General features: G+C 36.3%; 1 protein-coding gene across 5 annotated transcripts in view; it reads left to right on the top strand.

The window, feature by feature from the left end:
* KIF27 (kinesin family member 27) overlaps positions 1-26633 on the top strand; it is a 108504-nt gene that overhangs the window by 24529 nt on the left and 57342 nt on the right. For 2 of the 5 annotated variants that reach the window (XM_072605525.1, XM_072605512.1), the window contains 7 exons: positions 3069-4045; positions 7742-7885; positions 12621-12827; positions 15343-15512; positions 17115-17248; positions 22092-22247; positions 25628-25833. In XM_072605525.1, coding sequence (XP_072461626.1) covers positions 3069-4045; positions 7742-7885; positions 12621-12827; positions 15343-15512; positions 17115-17248; positions 22092-22247; positions 25628-25833 — 1994 coding nt within the window. The remainder of the gene's footprint in view (positions 1-3068; positions 4046-7741; positions 7886-12620; positions 12828-15342; positions 15513-17114; positions 17249-22091; positions 22248-25627; positions 25834-26633) is intronic. The other 3 variants (XM_072605531.1, XM_072605540.1, XM_072605519.1) reach the window with 2 other exon arrangements.

Here is a 26633-nt window from a genome sequence, read left to right as displayed (position 1 = left end):
ACTCTGATCGTCAATATCAGGGAAAGCATAAAACAAGGAGAAGCTATGTTCGTCAAACTTGTTCATCATTGTGTGAAAACCATTTGTGGGGATCACAGGACTTCCCAGGCAGAGGCAGAGAGTTAGCCCAGACTAGCTTCCACCGTCTACTGCTTCCCTGGCAGTGTGCCCCTAGGAAGATCCGTGTGATATGCCTTTAACACAGCAAACCCCTTCTCACTGAGAGTACTTAGAAATCAAGTGGGCAGAGGAAGGCGTTTATTACACTTTTCATGAGAAAGTGGGCATGGTGCTCACTAGGAATACCTACATTGATACTGAAGCAAGAGTGAGGTTTCACAGTTCTGTCCTTCCTGTTAGGGTTAGGGTTAGTTCAAATTCCTCACTCTTTATTTCCCTACATTCCCTCTTTATGCAGATTACAGAGGTGTAGTAGTGAGGATACTTGTGATTGGGCTTGCATGACCTCTAGGGTCCCTGCTGTTCATCATGCTCCCACCTTTCTAGTTCCCCCTGGTGCCAGGATGGCCATTGTTTTAGTAAAATAAGTGACCCTCCCCACAGCTATTGATTATCTCCCAATAACTTTTGTGGGAGCAAAACAAGATACCATAATATCCCTTCTTATACCCTTGTCATGGAAGATGTCTAGCCTACAGTTCAAATGGAAAAGAGTTCTGCTTAGATGGTGAGACTTATGTTCACAGATAACATTGTTCTGATTTTATCAAGCCTCCTAAATCAACTTCACATCTCAAAAGAGTTTAGCCTAATGATCTATGTAGGAAAAGCCAAGTGAATTAAGAACACCTATTTTCCAGGTTATGATATATAATTAGATGGACCACCCATTAAGTTAGTCTATAAGTACATATATCTTGGGCAGGCATTGCAGATGGACTATGAGCTATGCCCAAAATTTAGTAGAAGGAAAGCAATGGTTTAAATTTTCATTTGGGAGATTGTATAGTGTGTTCAACAACTGCAGGCTGCTCCCTGAAACCAAAAAAAACCTCTTCGTTTTTAATACCATTATTCTCTCACATCTGACATCCTATAGCTGAAAATCATAGAACTTAACAAATCTTTGGAGAATGAAATTTGTGGATTACCCAAAGGGCAGTGGAAACATGTGGAAGGTGTAAATGGAATACAGCATATTATTGATGATGACTTGTGTGCAAAACATGTCATAAAAGATTATTATCCAGAAGAATTATGATTGGAAAAGGATATGTACTGGTAATAGAGTTACAGTGACACAGTTATATAGTGAGAGGCTGTATGGCCCAAGTTCTTCCCTAGTACTGGGTGAATCTTTTTGCAGAGAAGATATGAGAGGACACGAACAAGAATGGATAAGGAAGTGTGAGGGCTTTAGGGAGAAGGACTATATCTGAGGTTTATGGGGAAGGTTTGTACATTAGTAAGGACTATGTAAATCAAATGAGGCTGTTGGCAAAGATACTGGAGTGGTTTGCCGTTTCCTTCTCCAATCTGTTTTACAGATGAGGAAACTGAGGCAAACAGGGTTAAGTGACTTGCCCAGAGTGACAAAGCTAGTAAGGATCTGAGGCTAGATTTGAACTCAGGAAGATGAGTCTTCCTGACTCGGTGCCTGGCATTCTGTGCACTGTGCTGCCAACCACTATCATGGCTCCTTCCCTGCATTGAAATAACACAAGAATTATGATGGTAGAAACTTCTGTCTTCCCAGTGGCTCATGGGCATTGTTTGCCACTTGTTCATGGGGCTTATTATCAACCTATAGATCTCAGTTAAGTAAGTAACTTTTTTCCAAACTTGTGCTAGCATCAATTTATAAACCTTAATATATCTAAATACATTCTTTTATCTGAATTTTTATAACTTTTCTATGTAGGTTACAGCCAAAGTTCATTTAGGCATGTTTAGGATGTTTGAAAATGAATAAGTTTTGGTTCTCTAGTAAGGCTCTATACCAGTCGTTGTGTGAAGCTAACAGTCATACTGTGTATTCACCCTTTGAAGGTAATACTATCAGGGATTACAAGCTCTGGAATGTCAGCCTAATAATAATGATAACCACTGAGATGGGTAGAGCGTCTTACGTGGTTTGCAAAGCTGTGTATTATCTTATTTGCATCTCACAACAAGTCTGAGACAGGTGCAGTATTATCTTTTTACAGAGGAGAAAACTGAGGTACAGAGATGTTAAATGCCTTGCGCAGGGTCATACAAATAGTATCAGGATTTTAATGGAGGTCTTTCAGTCTCCAAGCCTGAAACCTTATCCTTTCCGCCACATCACCTCTCCAATTAGAAAGGCTTTATCATCCAAGGACTAGACTGGCCACACTTGGATAGACTGATCACCAGAAGGTTGACCAGGAGGCGATGACTTTTTTTTTCTGACTATAGCAACTCTTGAAGACATCTACTGATAATCTATGTCAGGGTTTCTAGTCTACAGTGGAGGTGGAAATACCAACACTGATGAAACTGCACATATTTTTGAAATATGGAATTAAAGTGTTGATCATCGCTAAAAGTTGATTTGTATTTCACTTAAGGAACTGAAGTTTTCTAAAACTTCTACTGTCCTTTTCAATTGAATTAAGGTGGAATCCTCTTTGATTATTTAAAAATTGTTAATCTTGTTAGAAAATTAATAGAATACAAGATGCCAGTAACAATTTTGCCACATTTAGCTACAATAGACATACATAGGCTTATAACAAAAAATAATAAAATACTCTACAGTTAGTAACTGCTGTTAGCATGTTTTTAACTTACATGTTTAAAATTATAATTGTAACCATGCATTTACAATTTGTACATTTAATTTTGTACAGTTTAAATTTTGGTCCTTTTAAACTACATTTTATTTTTTCCCCCTCTCAAATGTCAAATTATTGCTAATTATAAGCTATTCCTATAATTTTTTAAAAGTGTTCCCAATTTTTTTATGGTAGTAGCTATGTTGGATGGGTAGTCTTAGAAAATTTAGGACTGTTGTTCAGTAATAAAATTTATAATGAATCTTGACTGAAAACTAGTGGTTCTTAAAATTCTTTTACTTTTTAAAGTGATTGTTGGTGCCAAGGAATGTTCAGTGGAGAATGCAGATGAAGTGATGAGTCTTTTGGAAATGGGTAATGCAGCTCGTCATACAGGTACTACGCAAATGAATGAGCATTCTAGTCGATCTCATGCTGTTTTCACAATCAGCATTAGCCAACAGGATTTTACATCATGTCGGAAAGGTATGGAAATGGCCCAAGATATGTCTCAGCAATCTGCTCGACAAATTGTATCAAAATTCCATTTTGTGGACCTGGCTGGATCAGAAAGAGTAACTAAAACTGGGAATACAGGCGAACGATTCAAAGAATCCATTCAGATCAACAGTGGGTTACTGGCTTTAGGAAATGTAATAAGTGCTCTTGGGGACCCACGCAAGAAGGGTACACACATCCCCTACAGGGATGCTAAAATTACCAGAATCCTAAAAGATTCTCTCGGAGGCAATGCTAAGACTGTTATGATAACATGCATCAGTCCATCTTCTTCTGATTTTGATGAATCTTTAAATTCTCTCAAATATGCTAACCGAGCACGGAATATCAGAAATAAACCTATTGTAAACTATAACCCTGACTGGGACAGGATGGATGAGATGGAATTTGAGATAAAACTGCTTCGAGAAGCTTTGCAGAGTCAGCAAGCCAGTGCCCTGAGCCAGGCTACCCAGCTATCCCAGGATGTGAACAAAGATAAGAGTCGGATCCATTCTCTTGAAGAGCAAGTAGCCCAGCTTCAAGGCGAGTGTTTTGGTTACCAAAATTGTATTGAGGAGGCCTTCACATTCCTGGCTGACCTAAAAGACGTTGTTAACTTAACACAAAGTCAGCAACACAGATTACAAGAGTGGTTCAACATGACCCAGGAGATGAAGAAGGACATTTCTAATCCGTTCAAAACTAACCAAGCAACTGGCCATGTCCAAGATGGACCACATCACATTACAGTTCTCCAGCTGAAGAGGGAACTTAAAAAATGCCAGGTATTTAGATATAATGTTAAAGACTAAATTGATATGGAAAATTCTGAGAATATTTTAGAGACTTTAAAGGACCATGAGAAAATCTTACTATTTTTTTGTTTTCTTCTTCCCTTCGCATTGACTCTTTCCCTTCCAGTCTTCCCCTTATTTCTATTTTAACAACCTAATATGCAAAAGAAATATGTACTTTTTTTGGTATTTATTTAAGACTTTTATATACTCTGTGCTTACTTCATAGGGCAATTAAGTGGTACATGTAAACATTTTTTGTCTTGTAGTTAAAAATAGCCCAGAGTTAAATTTTTTTAACTTGTATGGCCTGCAGCAAGATATGTTCCACCTCTCCCCTGGGGTTAAATGATCCTTTAAGGAAAAAAGATTCCTCACTCCTGAATTTAAATACTTACATATATATTTATAGTAAAAAACAAGGTAAGAAAATTAAATGTTTTTGCTAGATATAATTATACAAGGTAGAGAAAGCTATATTTTCTTAGTGAGTCTTAGGTGTCTAAATGTAGGAGAGGCAGGATGACATTGTGATAAGAGAGCGGGCCTAGAAGTTAGGAAGATGGAGATTCAAGTCTCACCTGTTACGTGAATTGGCTCTGGGACCCTAGGCAAGTCTCTTCATCTCTCAGTGACCCAGGCTACTCTGCTAGGCTATCAAGTTGTAGCAGTGGTGCCTCTAGAGGTTTGTTGGAGGAATGTTCTCACTGAGGTCTCCCTGTACCAATGAAATCAGGTCCAGTTCCCCTCCCCGCAAAATAAAGTCTTAAATCCTGTGCCTCTGCTTCTCAAACAAATTGGCAGCATTGTCTGGGTCTTTAATCTTAGTATTTACTTATTGCTATTGTTGTGGTAAATTCTGATTTACCGTGTAGACTTTTTTGAACAGTAACACTATTTGGCTTCTACCAGGCCAAGGATCCAGGGAGAGTGAACCATCTCTATAGGCAGAAAGGGAAAGGAGAATTATTAGAGCATGGAAGTAGTGAATGTGGGATATTCATGTAGATGAGGAAGAGTTTTTTTTCCTTTGAGCTTCCCAAATGATTGTAATCTAAAGTCCATAAAGTTTATATCCAAGGGGAGGAGTAACTTCCCCTTTCTACCTGTAGTTAGATTTGCTCTCCATCTACTATTTGTACCCTAGATTTAGGAATAGTTGTAGACAAACTGTGGCACCTTCCATTTTAATAAGAATTTATTAAATCCCTCTTCCTCCTCCCGCCCCCAGCACATAAAAAGCTTGTGCTGTCATGAGAGATCTACAGAAATTAGGTAAGATAAAAATTCAATTTCCTCTTGGAATTCACAATATAGTAGGAAGCTGTGACGCAGAAACTTAACATCTCTGTACCAAAAGTATATCACCAGAGGCAGACACCAAGTGCTTTGTGAGGTCTGATTGGTGGTTGAATAGGATTGATGCTAATTGGGGAGTTGGGAAATATGTCATAGAAGAGCTGCATTTAAGCTGGGTCTGAGTTTACCTAAAGTTATTCTTTAGTTTTATGCAGTATACATCTCTTTGCTTCTCCCTTTTCTCTCTTTCTTTTCTGTTTTTTTTTGTTTGTTTTTCCTTTTTATTCTTCCCTGTTTACTTTCTGATGCTTTTTAGTTGTAACAGATTAGAACTCAGCTGAAAACATTGATGGACCTCCATCCTAAGGATTAATTACTAGAGTGGTAGCTTTGATGAAGCCGCAGGATACTTGAAGAGACTGTAGGCAAGGTAAATGTTGGGAGGAGAGAAGATAACAGCTGCCTTCTTACCTTGGGACTCAGAATCAGACCCCAGGCAAAGGTTTACTTCTTCTTTTGAGAAGCTGAAGTAGCTCCTGTGAGTTACCACCAAGGGAGCTGAGACTAGCTTCTCTCGTGACAGTGATCTTCTTTTTATTTTTTAATTCTTCACACTCCTGATACTTATAACTTTGTGTAGGTATCATCAGAATTCTGACTTGAACTACCATAAAATTTCCATTTTCCTACTGAGATGAGAATTTTAAAGGAAGTAGGATTCCAGCAGGATTTTTATTGAAGAGATGATAGAGATTCAGACATTATTGACCAGAATGGCTTCTTTTAGAAATTGGCAGAATGTGTTGTAGCCTTTTAGTTCATGTTAGATTACTAAATGTCCTAATTGGAAAAGAGCTTGTGAACTTAGTCTTTTTCTTTTCCATATCACTAAGGCATTTTGCCTGCAACTTTTAGAAAATCAGGGGTTATGTCTAAAGCCATCCTAAAATGAAAGTTGAAAAATAAGTTAAACAAAATATCAGTGTATGTAATATAGCATGAAAAGTGGAAAAATATGTAGAATTGGAAGAGCAAATACATTAAACCTATTAATAAATAGATGGAGATGTTCAAACTAAGTTGAATCAGTAGGCTATATATTTAGGACTTTGCTCAATATTCTTTGTTGTTAGTTTTCTATAAGACATACGTAATATTTGTGAGTTTTTACAATATATATTCGTCATTGTATAATGTAATTGATGGAAAACTTGACTTGAATCAGGAGATCTGAGTTCTAGAAGCCTGCTGGCCCTGGGATTTCAAAGCCTTAGTTTCCTCGTCTGTAAAATGAGAATAATGCTTGTACTGGCCACCTCACTTTAAAGGGCTATATCAGTTGTTTTGTGGTCGAAGCACTGAATTACCATGTCTCTGTTAATAACATCTCAGCAAACACTATAGCAGTTTTAATTTTGATGTAAACTTCTTTAAGAGAGGGAATATTTACTTTTTGTATTCTGTCTGTAGCACCTCCCACAGTTCCTGTCACCTAATAAGTGCCTCATAAATGCTTTTTAAAATCAAATTGACCTCTGTAGGTTAGGGGTTGGCTACTTGCCTGTGCATGGAAATACTATTTGTGATAAAAATTACATGTGTATTTATTTCACTTCATGATATTATTCAACGTATCATAGAATTTCAGAACTGAAAGGGGACCTTGGCTTTTATCTAGTTTAACTCCTTTATTTTACATATTAGGAAATCGAAGCCTATAGAAATAAAGGGATTATCGAGGTTCCAAAGCTACCTAAGTAGAAGGCTTAGTAATAGAACTTCACTGTGTGAATTCTTGGTCCAGTGCCCTTTGTACTATACCATACTGCCTCTTGAAGAACCGTGTGTACACGAGAGTTTTTATAGCTAATATTTTAATGTGCCAGGATAGCTTCATAGTTAAAGAATTTTGGTTGTGCACACTGCTTGTGAATCTTGTAAAGGGAATAATTTATTTTGTGTTTATAAGATTTTTGCTTTAATATTTGTAGCCCCATTTACAAACAGGCATTGGTTAATTCTTCTATTTAATTGCTAAGGAAAGGAATGTAGGAAAAAAAGTCCTTGAGATTTTTGAAACTTTGAACCCAAATTCTTTTTGCAAGTTGAAATTTTCTCAGGGTTATTTGACCCTTGAATCTCTAGACTACAGCTCTAATGAACTACCTTTCTGTCAAATCTTGTACCAGGATTAAATATTTTCCAGTTTCTCAAGGATAGAGCAGAGCTGGGCAGACTTTGTATCCTGCAGGAGGAACTGTTAGGAGGTTTTGAGGGTATCGATTGAAGGGCTGGTCATGCCCTCATGCTTAGGAGAGTTAGTTCTTTCTCACGAACCCTAATCTTTTTCTTCCATTGTGACTCTGTGTTTTAATTGCTTGCATTTAGTGTGCTCTCGCTGCTGATGAAGTGGTGTTCAATCAGAAGGAACTGGAGTTGAAGGAGTTACAGCATCAAATGCAGACGATGACACAGGAAAACAAAGAACATTTGCTGTCCTTGAAAGAGGCGCAGAAAGTGAATAGACTGCAGGTAGGACTTCATTGTGCTGATTCAGTTTGTATAGAACATGCAGCCAAACTTAATGCTTATATTAAAAGATGACTCTAAGGATAACATAGCACAGTGTTAGGTCATTTCAACCTAATGTCTTTTATAACTGTTACCCTCAGAAAAATACTCAGGGTTTGAAGAATTCTAAACATAGGATCCTAGAAGAATTAAATGCAATTGTAGCTAAAGTTGGAAGATTTTCTTCTATTTTTAAAAGTTGGAACATTTAAAAAAATTTTTTTGGTGTTTCTTGAAAACTCCATGAGCTGCATTTTATACACAACCAATGATGAGGTAGGGTGTGGTGGCCTATCTTTGTGGTATTTCGAATGCTTTTCTTCATCTTTTCTTCCCTGGGTTTTTAATTAATTATCTTCTTTTTTAAAGCTGTATCTTTTCTGAATTTCCCATTTTAGCATGAGATTACCACTATCTTCCCAGTCTTCTGGCGTTGCCCTTGATTCACCATGCTCCCTTACCACCTCCTATCTAGTGTTATATCTATACCAAGTGTTATATCTAGTCCAGCTCACCTACTCACCACCCTTGTTAATGCTCTCACTTCCTTTCCCTTGGACTTACGGTGTTAACCTCCATCTGATCTCTCTACTTCCAGGTTTTCCCCTCTCCAATCCAACTTCTATTACTACCTAAATAAGTTTCCCAAGACACAGGTTTACCCATGTCATTCCCCCCCTTAAAAATCTTCCGTAGCTCTCATTGCCTCTAGGCAATGACATTTTTTACTCTGGTACTTATGGTCCTTTACAGCGTGTCTCCATCTTACCTTTTCAGCTTTACTTCACACTACTCTTCTTTGTAAATTCTCCCAAACTCTCAACACTGCATTTCTTGCCTTTGTTCATTCCTCCAATACCATTCCATTCCATACCTGGAATGCAGTTCAGACTCCCTCCTTATTTCTGTCTCTAAGACTCCTTGTTTTCCATAAAGACTCAACTCAGGTACCACTTCGTTCCTGATTCTCCTCTGTGGTTAGTGCTCTCTCAGTTTTCCCTGTACTGTACTTACTTGTGTAAATGTTGTTCAGGCACCCCCCACACCAGTGGAATGTAAGCTCCTTGAGGACAAGAACTGTTGTTTTTGTTTGTTTGTTTGTTTTTTTGTCTTTGTATCTCTACGACCTGGTGCAGTGATGTTTGTTGAATTGAATTACAGTTAAATTCATTAGAGATCAGTAGCACACATTTTCAAATTATTAAGCATAGACTAATTGTCAGGCACCAGAAAGACTAACAGAAGTTAAGAGGTTGACTCAGACCTTAAAATTTAGTAAATCCAAACGGTCCTAAGAAAATGAAATCTGTAGAGTAGGGTCTAGCTTTCTTATTGCACTTCCTTCTCTTCTGACACATAGGTCTGACGGTGGTATTTTGTGTGTCTTCTTGCTTTCCCTTGCCTCTTAGTCCTGCTGGATCTACCTGTTAGCTCCTAGCTCTAAGCTTTTACTTGTGACCCCCAGTTCTGCTTTACCCTTCAAACTTGTCATCCTTCTGTTTATATCTGTCTTGAGTGTTCTTGTTTCTGTCCCATTGCCCTTCTTGATTCTCATTATCTACATATGGGGTGACATCTTACCTGCCTATTTTATGATTGCTTTTTATCATCCTGTTTTTTAAAAAAATTATTTTTTTAAGTTTATTTATTTTTAGTTTTCAACATTTACCTTCATAAGTTTCAAATTTTTTCCTACTCCCTCCCAAGAGGGCATGCAATCTGATATAGGCTTTACCTATACATTCCTATTAAACATATTTTCACATTGGGGCAGCTAGGTGGTACAGTGGATAGAGCACCAGTTCAGGAGTCAGGAGGATCTGAGTTCAAATCTCACCTCAGACACTTGACACTCACTGGCTGTGTGACCTTGGGCAAGTCACTTAACTCCAGTTGCCTCATCCTGGGTCATCTCCGGTCATCTTGATGAATAATATCTGGGCACTGGACTCAGATGACTCTGGAGGAGAAGTGAGGCTGGTGACCTACACAGCCCTCCCTCACTCAAAACAAAGTCAACTGCAAGTCATGTCATCATCTTGATGTCATGGTCCTCTTCCAGAACCAAGGACAAATGCACACAGCAACAATACCACAACCTGTTCAGCCATTCCCCAATGGATGGGCATCCCCTCAATTTCCAGTTCTGGGCCACCACAAAGAGAGCTGCTATAGATATTTTTGTACATGTGGGGCCTTTTTCCATTTTTATGATCTCTTTGGGATAGAGTCCCAGAAGCGATATTGCTGGGTCAAAGGCTGTGCACATTTTTGTAGCCCTTTGGACATAGTTCCAAATTGTTCTCCAGAATGGTTGGATCAGCTCACAGCTCCACCAACATTGAATTAGTGTTCCAACTTTCTCACGACTTCTCCAGCATTTATCATTTTCCTGTTTTGTCATGTTAGCCAATCTGATATGTGTGATATGGTACCTCAGAGTTGTTAAGATTTGCATCTCTCTAATCAATAGTGATTTAGAATGTTTTTTATATGACTATAGATAGCTTTAATTTCTTCCTCTGAAAACTTCCTACTCTTATCCTTTGACCATTTATCATTTGGGGAATGACTTGCATATCTTATAAATTTGACTCAGTTCTTTATATGCTTTAGAAATGAGGCCTTTATCAGAGACACTAGTTGTAAAAATTCTTTCCCAGTTTTCTGCATCCCATCTAATCTTAGTTGCATTGTATCAGCCTGTGTTTTGATGCCATTGATGTTGAATTTCAAATTGTATATCCCTAATACTTAGCACAGTACCTGACACTCAGTAGACACTTAATATTAATACTTATTGATTAACTAAAAGCATATGTCTTTTGGAATCTTATCTATTTATTTGTTGACTTGCTGCCTAGTGTAAACCTCAGACTTTAATTTGCTATTTTTATTCATCCCAATTTTCCATCTGGTGTCTGTATTCCACTGGTGCTCCTTATGGTTTATGGTCTTAGTTTCTACACAGGTGGTAGCAGACCCGGTATTTAGATCAAATCCTCTCATTTCAAATTCACATCTCTTTCCCTGCACTGTTATATAAGAATTCATTTGACTATCCTGTCCTGATTTGTGTTTTGACTTTGAGAAAAATCTCTTAACAGTAAGTATAATGGTCTCCCACTGTCTTTCCACCCTGGTCTGTTGCTACATTTTAGAAAGGACAGAGATATAATGTCAAGTATATGTAGATGCTGGTGACCAGGGTTGAGCGGAATAGAACGCATGCTATACAAAGCTGGTTAAAAACAAAACAACAAAAACAAACAAAAAACTAAGGATGTTTAGTGTGGGGAAAGACTTAGGGAGAAATATGATAGCCACCTCAGATATTTTAAGAGATGTCAACTAAAAGAAGTATTAAATTTTTTGTGCTTGGCTACAGTGGACAGAAATATTAGCAAGAAGAGGAAATGGAAGAGATCAGATTATAATTAAATGTAAGGAAAACTTTCCAACTTTTAGAACTGTTGAGAAATGGAATAGGCTACTTCAGGAAGGTATGGTACCTAATTGTGGGAGATCTTCAATTTGAATCAGGCTGACCACTTTTCAGAGGTGTTGGAAAGGGGATTTCTCATAAAGGTATGGATTGATGACACTTTTGAGGTTCCTTCGCAACTTAGAGATTGTGTATATTAATGATTTCATAGTAAAATACCCCTTTTAATCCAGATTATCAAGAGTTTTCTAGAGAATTTAATCCTTTGCATGTTAATTTTTTTTTATTTCAACTTTTGGGAAAGAAAAATCTCTTTAAAATGAACTGTATAATTTTTAGTGTTCTTACACAGATTATATTGAACAAATTCTAGTATTTTCTTAATGACTCATTGAGATCATTATGAACATTTTATTATTGAAAGGCATTAATGTGTTGGTGGGAGGTTTAACTAAATGTTCTCCACAGTAATTTCTGACTCTTGGATTCTACAAACCGTCGTTTTGATGTTGAGAAGTAGATGGTGGGGATCGTAAAATTCTAAGACTCATTGGCATGTCATTGGAATGGCATGAACGATATATAAAATGTCCTTAGGACCGATTGAAGCTAAAGGGCTCTTCTTCCATGCCTCACACAGTGCAGCGATTCCTAATACCTGCCATTTCAAGGAGGGGTAAAGTGTTGAGTTATTGGGTGGTGCTTGTTTTTCCTAAGCCCCAGACTGAAAAATCATTCCATCTTCTCTGTTGTCACACAGCGCTTGTGGCAAGTCTTCGGTGCCACTTCTCATGCCTGATGCTGTTGTTTTTGCTCTACGCTATTCTTTGGTCTTCTGACTTTTCTCATATTTTAGTCATTTATTATTCACTTTCCCACTCTTTTTGGATGTTAGGTCAAAAGGATAATATTTTGTAGACATTATCAGATCATTAGAGTCCTCCTTTCAGTGTGGTTGGAACACTGGCCAATCCTTATTCATCAAGTGTAAGCTTTGTATTTATATTTGTGATTACTCTTCAGAGTATTTTTATTTATTTATTTTTCTTCAATAGACATTTTTCTGCTCACCTTCAAATTATTCACTATTCCTCATCCTGGAGGATGCCAGAGGGCTAAGTTTCAGACACATCAAGGTTTAGCTAAAACTAAGCTGTTTAATTAATATAAAACTGATATTTAATCACCATGTTCATCTATATGTATGTGGTTAGATTTTTGACATTTAAATTTTTTCTTTTTCTCACCAAGAATGACAAAATAGTGGAACAGCAACTTCTTGTTAATCAACTGAATGAAGAACTCATGAAGCTTAACATGTCCATAGCCTCTGTATCCAAAGGAACTTGTGGAGATGGACCAGATACCAAGGTATCAGAAAAGAGACCATACACTGTACCACTTGATAACAGTTTTGGACACTGTATTTATGTCCCAACATGGCCAGAGGCCCGAAAGGTAAAGTCTGAATGTGTTTCTTATACTTTATCATATATTCTTTGTGTATATATGATAACACATATAAACACATGCACATCGCTTTTTACATATGAATCTTACATACACATATAAGAATATATTCATTTATATATGTATATGGATTATATATGTATGTGGATTGCATATATATATAGTACCTTATGTGCAAAAAAAATGCTATAAGGGATTGAGTATATGTTTGGAAAAAGAAATGGGACTACCCATGTACTGCCCTGGTACCCATAAAATGTGAAAGGAAAAGCCAAAACCTGGAGTAAAGCCTCTGGTAGTATATGGGGTCGGTTCTCTATCAGGGGTCAATGGTAGAACATGGATTGTACAAGATGAGAAAGTATGGGTGGGTTTTGTTCTGCACCATGTAAAGAATGCCTACGTTGATGAATTCACAGATATGCTGAACCTGTATGTAATCACATGTAATAGTGGTATTGAACTTGGATATATCAGACCTTAAATGTTTATGTTATGGAATGTTTCCTGATTGTTTTATATCTGCTAGAATTTTACTTTGGATGATAACTTTCAGATTGGGTTAATGCCTTTCAAACACTCTGCAAACCTTAAAGGTCTTTATAAATGTCAGCTCTTATTTTTTTAATTTATTTTATTTGAAGAAGCAGTTGGGTTAAGTAAGTTGGCCGGGGTCCCACAGCTGGTGTCAGGTATCTGAGGCTGTGTTTGAACTCAGGTCCCTCTGACTCCAAGGCCAGTGCTCCATCCACTAAGGCATATAGTTGCCCCAAATGTCAGCTATTTATTGATGAGATGGATGAAAAGCCTGAGCGACAGTTTCTGGGTTATTAATTAGGATTGCTGATAACCAATAAATCGATGGTCAGTGGGTTTTCTCAATAATTAAAGACAAAACCATTGAGATCCTTGAATACTTAAATACCTTTGGAAAATGAGTTGCTGCCTCTCATAGGTGAAAATCAATCCTGACTAGTGAGCACTTAATGTGAGGGTAGACATTTTAATGAGGAGGTAAGCTAAAAATCTTTAGCTTCTCCTGCTGAGAATGTGACTTCATCATGTGAGACTCAGCCACCTCCAGCAGTCTGGACCAAGGAATCCATCTTTTCCCAGACTACTCTGGTTGGTTCTTTCCTTCATCAGCTGGGTTCCCCTAATCTCTACATGTAGGATTATAATGACATGGTCTTATTTCCTAAGGCAAGAATTCAGCTGTATTAAATTTTGTTTGTCAGGTCTTCTAGTTGGGTGGGGTTCTCCCCAGGATCACAGAGCATGTGCCAGAAAGATTTGGGCTGTCATTGCCAGCACTGTCCTTCAGAGACTGACTGGCTAATCTACAGGGACTGGGTCCCTGAATGAGGAAATAGAAAGGAAAAACCTCAATCCTAATTTAATAATTAGTTATTAATATAATAGAAAATAATCACTTTTTCATTAACAAATCATACCTTTAAATTTAAATATATTTTTATATTGTAGGAACTTTTTGGAGGAAAATAGAAATTAAAATAAATTTCTAAAAAAATTGTTTAGATTGAACTCAGTTCTTCAGTAGAACTCAGTCCTTGAGTGGCCATGAATGAAAAAGCTGTGCTCTGCTGTTCCACTTTCAGATTACTTCAGGCCCTGTGCTTGCATTTTTTTTCTTTTTTGACCTTTTTACCCCATTAGACAGAGATAAAATTGCCATATACCTATTTGGAATTTTTTAATCCTACGTGGATTAAGTGGAAAGATCAATAGTTTTTGGAGTCAGAGGTCTTGACGTAAAATTCCAGCCTGACTAACTTTGTGTCTGTGGGCAAGTCCCTTAGCCTCTAGGTCTCAGTTTACTCATCTGTAAAATAAGGGAATTGGACTATATGGCCTCTAAGGTCCCTTCCAGCTCTAAATTTATGGTCCTATAATCCTGTTAGCTTTCCAGAATAGTACTTGTGTGGCAGTTATTTGTGCTCAATTGATAGAGCCATACATTATCAATACTGAACTTTCATTTGTCATTTTTACTTCAGAATTTTTCTTTTTTGATTAACTATAACGAAAGCTTACTTGTTCTCATATGAAATGTGTATGTAACTTCAGTTATTATCTTTCACAATATTAGTAGTATGCGCCAGTTTTGAATTGGGTAATTGTTCTTCCTTGCTACAGACATTCCTTGTGTGTTGCCTTTAACTTTAGATCAAATGATGTTGAATTTATTCATATTGAAGAAAACAGGGATACTTTCCCCTAGGTAATTGTGCATAATTCTTAACAACTGAAATAAAGATAATACAAATAACTGATAAATTTTGAGAATTAGTAAATCAAAAGATTTATTAAACAATCACATTCCACTGAAGAAGTAGTCTGATACCAAAAAGAAAGAGAAACTGGTAGGAGTTTGGACAAGATATAATGCTGGAAACTACAATACCTACTAAATATTATTAAAAGCATAAGTGAACTTATATTAATATTTGTTATTGGGGATGGTGGGTGAATTACTTAAAAGGTCCACACGAGCCCTCCTATGTATTCCCTTGATCGAGTGGTAGCTGGATTTCGAACCCGAAGTCAAATGTTATTGGGTCACATAGAAGAACAAGATGAAGTCCTTCATTGTGAATTTTCTGATAACAGTGATGAAGAAGATACAGAAAGTCAAGAGAAACCTGGATATCGGTATAGTAAAAATATAGATTTAATAATGGTAATATTATATATTAAATATATGTAAATAACATTTTTCTTCTTATATGTAACAGATTTTTTTGTGGTAATACAGTATGTCCCAGAAAAGTCTTCATGCAGTTTTAAATTGTTGAAGCTGGTTCAGCACGAAGAATTTTCTGGGACATCCTGTATATAATGCAGCCAGTGTGCAGTGGTATATAAATGAACTCAAGCCGTCACTTTTCATGAGAATCTAAAAGAAGAAAATCTCCTGAGGATCATATATGTAGATGGGATGGAATTTCACTTTCCTTTTTTAAAACCAAGGTTACATAACCCTCAGATCATTTTGTGGATGGTTTCTAAAACTTAATTCCTTTCCAGATGGCTTGTTATCTTTCACTAACTCAGCAAAGAAAAGCCAGAATGCTGATAACAAAGGACAGTACCTTCATGTTTTATGATGAACTAACTTTGTGAAAAAGTCACTTTTCAGCATGATGGAGGAAATAGTTTTTCATAGTTTATAAGAAATTGTAGGTAACCTATAATGATTGCACATCATCCCTAAAATCAGTTGGCCTGTTAGCTATATACTTTTCACACACACATTTGGAAATATCCATAAGATGTAAATTCAAATATTTAGTGTCAGTAAAATAGCTTTCTAACTATTGCATAACTCTTTTACCTTTTACCAGTTATATTGAACAACAGTATTTTAAGGGTCTGCTTTACTAATAACAGAACTTCTGAGTATTGTTACCTTGTGTAAGTTTTAGTCTGATTTGAATTTAATTATCAGTTTTTATGTTGTCCTATCATAGACCTGGCCATTAATATTACTTTGATTTTTGTATCTTAATCCTAAGAGGAGCAGTTCTGTTTAACCTGCTTTATTACTTTGATCTTTTTGTTGTCAAAGGTTCTTTATCTTTACTGTTTTCAGTTTTAGCTAATTCAGATACATACATTCACTGCATTTTCATATGGAAAGCTGCTGAGATTTTTCTCCCTTCATTTTCATGGTACTGGTCCTGTTTCCTCCTCACGGGAGACTGTGTTGTTGTAGAATTGCTTTGTTTTAAGGGGATCAGATCCATATGATTAGAATGCCTACAGTGCTGACGGTGGAATAACATTAGCTGTGTGGGGTTTATTTTGGGGAGGGGAGGTGCAGTTAATAGGACAGAGCTTCAAACTGAGGCAAAGGAGATTGTATCTTGTCAGGATCAGTGGTGTTCCTTTTGTATTTTGGTGTCCCCAGAACCTCGCACTGTGTCTGGCACACAGGAGGTGTTTCACAAATGCTTGTTGGTTGTTGGTTGATTGATTGATGGACCTGAGAGAGGTGGAAAACTGTTTTTTTGGATGAGGAGATAAAAGCATGGAAGACCATGTTCTCATGCCATTATGGTAGTAGAGCTGGTGAATCCCAATGAAGTTTAACCCTGGAGTCATAACCTTTTTTATTAGAGGAATAATATTACCAAGCTAAATCTCCTTTTTAAGCTAATGCCTCCTGATAAGGAAGTTAATTTGGGAGCCAAACAAGTATGAATAATTTAATTAACAAGGTTAAAGTCATCTTTGTTCCTCAACTTATTTTAGAGCACCTAGAAATCTGAGATGGATTCGAAAGCCAACCTCTATTTGTTCTTTCCTGGACATGAGCGATGCTCCCAATCACAAACAGCAGTCAGGTTTGCAGAATGAAGGGCCACAATCGACAGAAAGTTTATCAGGTAATGATGATATTTACAACCGAAAATCTTTAATCTCTAGTTTTTGAAGCACTGCTGTAAATGAAGTAGGAATTTGGTGAGATTTTTAGAAAAGGGAAGTTCAAAAGCTAGGGTTTCTGCTTAGCATGCCCTTCTCCTTTATGGTGCCAGCTCCACTTCTGATTCTCTGTGATCCCTCTTTGCCACCGATAAAACATTTTTTCACTGGAATCATTGACATCTATGTAGAGGCCAAAGTCCCTCCAAGTCGAATCTCTCAAAGAAAGAGTTTCTGTAAACATTAATTTATCCTTGGATCTTCTGTGGTTGTGATCTCTTAACAGAAAATGTGTTTCTAAAGTATTTCCCTGCCTCTGTTCCACTGTCACACAGCTGCATCTGCCTTGATACTTTTATACTATTTCACAAGTTCCTTTGTGGGCAGGAATGCAAACATGTTTATCTTTGTAAAACCCCAGAATGCAGTGTACTTACTAAGCGATTCATTAATGCTTGTTGAATAAACACTACCTCTCTGCTCTTTAGAATACCCCTAAAATTTGACACCAGTGATAGAATTTATTTCTAACAGAGAGAGAGAGAGACTAGACCTTCATTAGGTCTGCATGCTTACATGTCTGTATATTCCACTGGATTTAGTCCTTTTCTTTTAAGGCAGTGTTTTTACTATTAATTCAGTGCCCATATTGAGGTAGGGGATGTAGTAAATCCATCATAAAATATTTTTTTGATTACCTATTATGGGCTTATTACAGTCTATGTACTGAATCAAAATGACATTGATATTAATTTCTTTGGAGTATGTAATTTTCAACACAGTTCAAAAATTCAGCTCAATAAAAATTTGTTAAACACATCACAAAGTGTAAGGTACTGTGCTGGGGTAAAGAAGAAAAACTGTTTAACCCTTGCCCTCTAGAATCTTACAATCTGATAATGCAGATATGATATACATACAGATAAGTATTATACAAGATAGAATGTTGAAAGGGGCAAACCAAAATACTAAAAAACAATTAAAGGAGAAAGAAATCACTTTCAGCTGTAGTTGGTGTGTATGTGTGTGTGTGTGTGTGTGTGTGTGTGTGTGTGTGTGTGTGTGTGTGTGTGTAGAGTTTGTGTCTTAAAGGAGAAAAGAATTTCAACAGGTGAAGATGAGAAAGGAATGTTTTTGGATATGACAGATAGCTTGACTACATTACGTTCACAGAGGCAGAAGAGCACGGAATAAAATGGGGGGGGGGGGGACACACACCTAAGTAATGCAGTTTATTTTGAACATAATGTGTGACAAAGGGAATAGAGTGAACTAAAGCTGGAAAGGTAGATAGTCAGAGGTGTCAAATTCAGTGGCCTGAAAAACTCCTAAAGACAACTGATGAAACCTGATTAAAATGTAATTAGGAAATGTTTAACAAAATACATAAAAATACAATACAACGTAATGTTAATTTGAAATTTTTAAGTCAATAGGCACCCTCTGGGATCCATTTCTGTTTGAGTTTGATGCCACTGCATTAGGCAGTGTGAAGCCGCTGAGCAATTTTTGACTGTGGAGGTGACGTGGTGAGACTAGAAGATTAATTGGGGAGCTCTTTGAAGGATGGCCTGGAGAGGAAAGAGTTGAAATGAGGGACCAGGAAGCTCTTTTGACATATAGTCATGAGAAGAAGGGTAGTGGAGGGAGGTAACTGAGCTGATTGTCCATCATATATTTTCCTTTATTAAAATATCTATTCCCATTTTAAACAGAATACCCTAACTTGTTATTGAATTGAATTCGATGCCTTTTAAGATGCATTCTAATGCCTTAGGTGTTGAATATGAAGAGTTCTTTTCTCTTCTGCAAAGCTAAATACATTTAACATAGACTAGCCTCCCCAAATGACTGTTATTTCATATCTCTTCCTTCTTTTCCTTCCTTATCTTTGCCCTCATTTTCTCCCTGGATTTCTCCTTTTTTCTTTTAGTCTTTTCTACCATTAATAATCATATCTTGAACTATTTATCATCCAGGAAAGCCTAGATTCAGTAGTTAAGCTGATAATTTAAAAATATTTTAGGCAGATGTTCCTATTTCAAACTAGACACTTCCAAAACTGAATTCATTTTCCCTTAAACCTGCTAATCCTAATTTTTCTATTTTTGTTGCTTGCCTCACTAGATTTCCAGCCCAGTCACCAGGCTCAAAACCTCAGTCATCTTTGGCTTTTTCTCAGCGTCACCTTCTTTGTTCATTCAGTTGCCAAATCCTGACAATTTCTCTCTCCACAGTGTTATCTGACATGTGTGTTCTCCCTCCTTCACATTGCCTCACCCTAGTTCAGGCCCTCCTGAACTCCTACCAGAATGATTCCAATAGCCGCAGGCTGAAAGCAGGAAAGTCAGTTATATCTCCTTTTCATCCACCTTTATTAGAGTTGTCAATTTAATGTAAAGGTCTGATCACATCACTCTTCTGCTCAAAAACACTCATCCCTCTTCGAATTACAGGATCAATGATCCAGAACCAAAAGGGATGTCAGAGGCCATCTGTTCCAACCTCCTCATTTTACAGATGTGAAAGCTAAAGCCCAGAGAGGTGAAGTGATTTGCCCAAGATCGTACAATTACTCAGTAATAGTCAGAATTTGAATCCAGTTCTTCTTGCTACAAAGCGCCCCCCTCCATGATGCCACTTCCAACTTCTATCAGTTCCTAATTGACTAGAGGTTAAAATACAAATCCTTGGCCTAAAATGGATTCTTTCTCATAATCTGGCTCTAACCTGTACATTTCCCGACTTTTTTCACATCATTTCCTCTCATGTGTACTGTATTGTCATAAAATTGGACTAATCAATCAAACATTATTAGGCACCTACTAGTGCCAAGAACTGTTCCAAGTGCTAAACTACTTGTTTCCTGATCATACCCGATTCTTTGCATTCATACATGCCCTGCCATGGTCAGTAATTTCTTAAATATTAAATCTGATGGCCTTTTCTCAGTCATTATCATCCTTGATCTTTTTTGCAACTTTTGATGCTGTTGACAAACTGAATTGAATTAAACATTTAAGTGCCTACTATATGTAAGGCATTTTCTAGGTGCTAGGGAAAACAGTTCCTTACATTCTACTAGGGCTTTGGTTTCTCAAAGTTGAAGCTGTGGGATATTTGGGTGGGGGTATGTGAAGGGGTGTTGACAATTGCTTGACACCCCCCAAGGGATTTGTGATGAACCAATGAGAGGGTGAAGAAGGGTCACTTCTCAACCACTGCCCCCTTAACTGTTCGTGAGCCAGTATACAAGGCAACTATCCTTCCCTCTTTAAGTAATATTGCACTCCAACCACTCTGTCCCCTCTCTCCTAGTGCCAACTTCCAAGCCATCTACTTGTGGCAAGAAAAATTCCCTGTGATGTCCTTTCCTGCTATGACCTTGTAGCTGCAGCAGATATCCCTCAGTGGCAGGCTCTGCACACCAGGGCAGGGGCTAGTGAGCAGCCCTTCCCTACAACCAGGCTTTTTTTTTTTTAGTGGAAAAAATTGAATATTACAGGATAAGCAGGTGTGAGTGGGTTGTGATTGTATTGTCTTTCTTCCCATACACATTTTCTCTTCTAAACTTGCCTCCTTCTGTTAAGGAAATCACCATCTAGTCACATAGGTTTTCAAATTCAGCATTATCCTCAACTTCTCACTCTGCCTTCTTCCATATGCTTTGTGACCCCATTTGGGATTTTCTTGGCAAAGATGCTGGAGTGGTTTGCCATTTCCTTCTCCAGGTTATTTTACAGGTGAGGAAATTGAATCAAACAGTTAAGCAACTTGACCAGGGTCTCACAGCTAATAAATGTCTGAGGTCAGATTTGAACTAAGGGAGATGAGTCTTCCTAATCCAGGAATGGCATTCTATCCACTGTGCTACATAGCTGCCCTAAAATAATGTTACTAATACACAAACTTTAACCATATCATTCCCCTGCTTAAGAAATTTTAGTAGCTCCTCATTGTTTATAGGAGAAAATATAAAACCCTTTAGCTTGACATTGTACTCTTAAGTGGGGCAGCTAGGTGGTGCAGTGGATAAGAGCACCAGTGCAGGAGTCAGGAGGACCTAAGTTCAAATCTCACCTCAGATACTTGACACGCACTAGCTATGTGACCTTGGGCAAGTCACTTAACCCCAGTTGCCTCATCCTGGGTCATCTCCGGTCATCCTGATGAATATCTTATCACTGGCTTCAGATGGCTCTGGAGGAGAAGTGAGGCTGGTGACCTGCACAGCCCTCCCTCACTCAAAAAAATAAAGTCAAGTGCAAGTCATATCATCATTTCTCTGATGACATGATCTTCTTTGGCAATGAAGGACAAACACACACTCTTAAGTTCTTATCGAGCGAGATTACTGTTGTCCCCTAGTAATCTTGCTGTCTCTTGGCTCATTGTGTTCATGCAGCAAGCTGTTCCTCATGCCTGGGATGTATCCCTTTCTTAACTCAGATTGTTGAAATATCTGCTCTATGAAACCTCCCTACTTCTTCCTGCCCAAAGTAGTCCCTGCCTCCTCACATTTTCTTACTTTTTATCTCTCCTTTGCCCTAATCACATTCTTTCTGTTTCTCTGTATGTATACAAACGTAGATACATATACACACTTATGTGTGTGTGCGCGTGTGTATATATGTATGTATGTATACAGAGTTATTGTTTCCTATCTCCCTATTAGATCATAATCTCTTTGAAGGCAGAGATCGTGTCATTTTTCTTTTTTGTAGTCCCAGCGCTTAGTGCTCTGCTTTGCATGTATTAGGTGCTTAATAAATGTTTGAATTGAAATTTGCTTCTTTCATGTTTAAGGTATAAAAGTTGAATGTCTCCAGGAAAGTCAGGTATTAAACTTGCAAAAGTTGAAGAGTTCAGAACTCAGACTCACAGAAGCTAAGCAAAAAATGAGAGAACTTACAATCAATATCAAGATGAAAGAAGAGCTCATTAAAGAATTAATTAAAACAGGTAATAGTTTCTTGTAAGCCAGCTCACTTGCAAAAATGTTTTTGTTGTTAGTATTATAGTATTTTTGCTTTTTCACTGCATACTACAGCCTCACTATGATCCAGCTCAGAACACAGAATTAAAGAAAAATCAGTATTCCTCATACACTCACTTGGTGACCATGTCTAACAGGATATTCAGTATTTCACACTTGTAGTCTCCCAGCTTTCTGCTGAGAGGAGGGAAATGTGGTTTATATGCTGTTCTCCGAGACTAGAACTGGTCATTACAATTAATAACAGCTTAGCCGCCTTTTTGTGTTCTTTTGCCTTATTTTAGTCCCCTGGTTCTGCTGCTTCACTTTGCATTGTTGCTGATAAGTCTTTCTTAGAATTGTTCATATTTGTTGTTTCTTATAACACAATAATATCCTGTAATGATCATGTACTTTAAATTAAGCCATTTTCCAGTTAATGATTATGCCACTTCATTTTTAAAAAATGCTTCTGACACTAGCTTGGCAGATGTCGAACCTTTCCTTTTGTCCTAGACTTTTTTGAGGTAAATACCTCAAAGGTGTATTGCAGGATTGTTGGGTCAAAAGGAAACGGACAGTTTAACTACTTTTCTCATAATTCCAAATTATTTTGCAAAACATTTCAACTAATTTAATAGCTTCAAAAAGTGAATCTTAGACTATCATCTCATAACACTTTCAGGATTTGCTGTCTCTGTCTTTTGTCATTTTTGCCATTTTGAGGGTGTGAAGGGAAAGTCCAGAGTTGTTTTTGCTTTTCACTTATGGTGATTTGGAACATTTTCCCAGATAGTTTTTGAAAGTTTACGTTTCTTCTTTTGAAAATTATTTATATCCTTTAACCACATAGATTATAGAATGGCTCTTGGTCTGATATGTTTATCAGTTCTCAATATTTCTAGGATATCAAACTTTTATCACATATTTGTAGAAAATTTTTCCCTACTCCACAGTTTTTCCTCTTATTCTAGTCTCATTGATTTTATCCATGTGAAAAGTTTTTCATTTTCTGTAATTAAAGTTGTATATTTCATCTTTTATGATGACCTCTATCCTTTATTTAAGAATTTTCCACACTCATATTTTTGAAAGGTGCTACCATCTTCCTTTTGCCTCTGATTATTTTTTTTTCTTTTTTGATGATATGACCTTTTCTATTAAGGTCATATTTCCATTTTGAATTTATTGTGGAATATGGTATTAGATGCTGGTCTAAATGTACTTTCTGTCAAACATCTCTCAAAATGTCCATTTCTCCCAGCAGTTCTTTTAGGATAGGCATTCCTTCTCCTAGTAGTTTATGCTCATAAATTTATTATACACTTTGATTGCTTCTGAATCTTGCTCATATATTCTGTTCCACTGGTTGGCTTTTCTATCTTTTAACCAGAATATTTTTGATGATTATTGCTTTGTCATCCTATATTTTGAATTCTGGAAACACTGAGTCTGCATCATTCCTATTTTTTCATTGTTTGTATTAATATTCTAAACCTTTTATTTCTTTCAAATAAATTTTGTTATCACTTTGTCCAATGTTGTCCCATTTATTTGTTTTCCTTTATTTCTGTAAAGAGTTTTCTAATTGTATTTATGTTCTTTTTCAAATCATATTACATTCATTTCTTAATTCTTTGCTGTCTCCAGAGAATGCCCAGACATTTTGTGTACTTTATAATTGTTTTAAATGAAATTTCCTTTACTATCATTTCTTCTGGTTTTTGTTAGCACAATAAAGTAATGCTGTGATTTTAATGGATTTTATATGATGCTCCTTTACTGAAACTTTTCATTTCCTCCCTTTCTTTACTGGTTTTCTTTTTCAGATGTGCTATAATATCATATGAAAATAGAGATGATTTATCTATTCTATATTGATGTTTATACCTTTAATTTCTTTTGACTATTGCTAGTGCTTTTAGAATTATGGCAAATATTAGGGAAATACTATGTGAAATATTTTACTCAGGTGTTGGGAAAGCTTTTTGTATTTCTCAGTTGCAATAATGTAGATACTTGGTTTTAAAATTTATACTTTAGTTATTATAAAAAAGTTATTTTATAGTCTATGACTTTTAGAATTTTTACCATAAATACTGTATTTTCTCTAACTATTGATATAATCATGTAGCTTTTTATTATTCATATGGTTAATTATACTCATTTTCTTAATATAACATTCCTGATATAAATCCAACTTGGTCTTGCTTAAATAATTTAAGGTATTTGTTACTGTAATTTTCTTACTAGAATTTTAAAAGAATTTGCATAGTTACTCATTAATGAGATTGAATTATGATTTTCTTCCTCTGCTTTATCCCTCCTTGGTTTGTAAATTAAGATCTTAAATTGTCACATAAAAAAGTTTGGTAGAGTGTATTTTTAAAAAATGTTATGAATAATTTTGTTTCTTTAAACATTTGATAGCATTATCTTGCAAATCTTTTTGAATCTATTTTTTTCATTGGTAGTTCATTTAGGACTTGTTTAGTTTCTTTTGGAGACTGAGTTATTTAAGATTATATTTAGAATAATTTTGTTAACTTGAGTATTTTATGTTTATGTTGGCAGTCATCCATGCCCTTTAAGTAAGTTCTTAAGTTAGCTGATATGTGATTGTACATTGTAGATTTTTTTCCCCTCTCTGATCATTGTGAATTCACTTTTTTTTTTTTTCATTTTAGGAATTGGACAATTGCCTCTCTTTTTCTTTTGATTTTTTTCTCAGACTCACCCTAGCTCTCATGGGGTTAACTTAATATTTATCAATTTTTCAATACTCTTTAAAAAAAAAAAAGATCCCTTAGCTTTACTTAGCATTTCTGTAGTCTTTATTTCCTCTCTCCTCTGATTTTTGAAATTTCTTCTCTGCTTGTTTGGGATTTTTCAAATTAAAAATTTTTTTCAACTTATTAATTCTTTCTTCTTTTTATTTTTTCTTTCAACTAAATGTTTTTAGAGAGAGAAGTTTTTCCAAGGACAGTTTTGCTTGTATCCCTAAAAGATCTTAATATATCATTCTCTTTTAAAAATAAAATTAATCTTATTTGTATTTATATGTTCTGGTTTTTTATATCACATTCATTTCTAAATATAATTCTTCTCCTTCCCTACACAAAGAGCCATTTTTGTAATAAAAATTGAAAAAGAAAGGAGGGAGGAGAAGCAATTTATTTTTTGGCATAAAAATGCCAAATAGTGCTTTACAACCTTTTAACCTATAGATTTTTTTTAGTAAGCATTGTCAACTTTTATCTATTTTATTCATAGATGTAATATTAATTATTTTAATTTTTCTATATCTTATCATTGAAGTGAATTCTACAAGTGATTTTTGAATCATTTTAAATATCATTTTATTAAGGTAATGATGCCAAGGCTGTAAGTAAACAGTATTCCCTGAGAGTAACAAAGCTGGCACATGAAGCAGAACAGGCCAAAGTGGAATTAACTGAAACCCAGAAGCAGCTACAGGAACTGGAAAACAAGGATCTGAGGGATGTTGCTTTGAAACTGAGATTACAGAAGGAATTTCGGAAAAAGATGGATGCAGCAAAATTAAAAGTGCAGGTAATTAATTAGAAAAAGGCATTTAACCCTGATAGCCAAGTATTTTTCTTTTGGGGATTGTGAGTAGAAAAAATGTTGCGGTGAGATTTTGCTGTCTTTAGTAGAACAAGGAAGAAGCAGTAAGGGAAATTGAATGATTTCCTTTTTTAAAAAATCCAATTTGTTGTAAATATGAGTAAATTGTGTGTGTGTGTGTGTGTGTGTGTGTGTGTGTGTGTGTGAGAGAGCATGTGTATTTTAAATAGTATAGACTCTCGATAAGTATTCACTTGACAAAAATGCCTTTGTGACATCTCTGGACCACTATGCTCCATGATCCCACTCTCTTTTTTTATTTTACCTGCAAGCCTTGGTTTCTGTTTTCTAGCTGCCACCTTCTCTGAAACCAAAACTAGTTAGTCATCAAGGCAAGTCAACAGATAGTATGAACTCCTCAGGGGGCAAGCTGCTTTTGCCTTCCTTCGTATTCCTAGTGATTAGCACAGTACCTGGCACGTAGTAAAGCACTTAATGAAAGCTAAGCACCTGTGTTAAGTGCTCGAGATACCAAAAAAAAAAAAAAAAAGGTCCCAGACAGCTGTGTATATGCAAATCTATACACTGTAAGTGGGAGATCATCTTAAAGGGAAGATGCTAGCATTTGTAGAGCACTTTGAGATTTGAAGTGGTGTACACACAGTATTTTATCTGATTTTCACAACAACCCTTTAAGCTGAATGCTATTATTATCCCCATTTTGCAGATAAGGAAATCAAGGCTCCAGATTCATTGTCTCTCTCTGGTTCTGATTTGATTTTTTT

The sequence above is a fragment of the Notamacropus eugenii genome, chromosome 1 (genome assembly GCF_028372415.1).
Source record: "Notamacropus eugenii isolate mMacEug1 chromosome 1, mMacEug1.pri_v2, whole genome shotgun sequence".
NCBI lineage: Eukaryota > Metazoa > Chordata > Mammalia > Diprotodontia > Macropodidae > Notamacropus > Notamacropus eugenii.
This window is presented reverse-complemented; position numbering and strand designations above follow the sequence as displayed.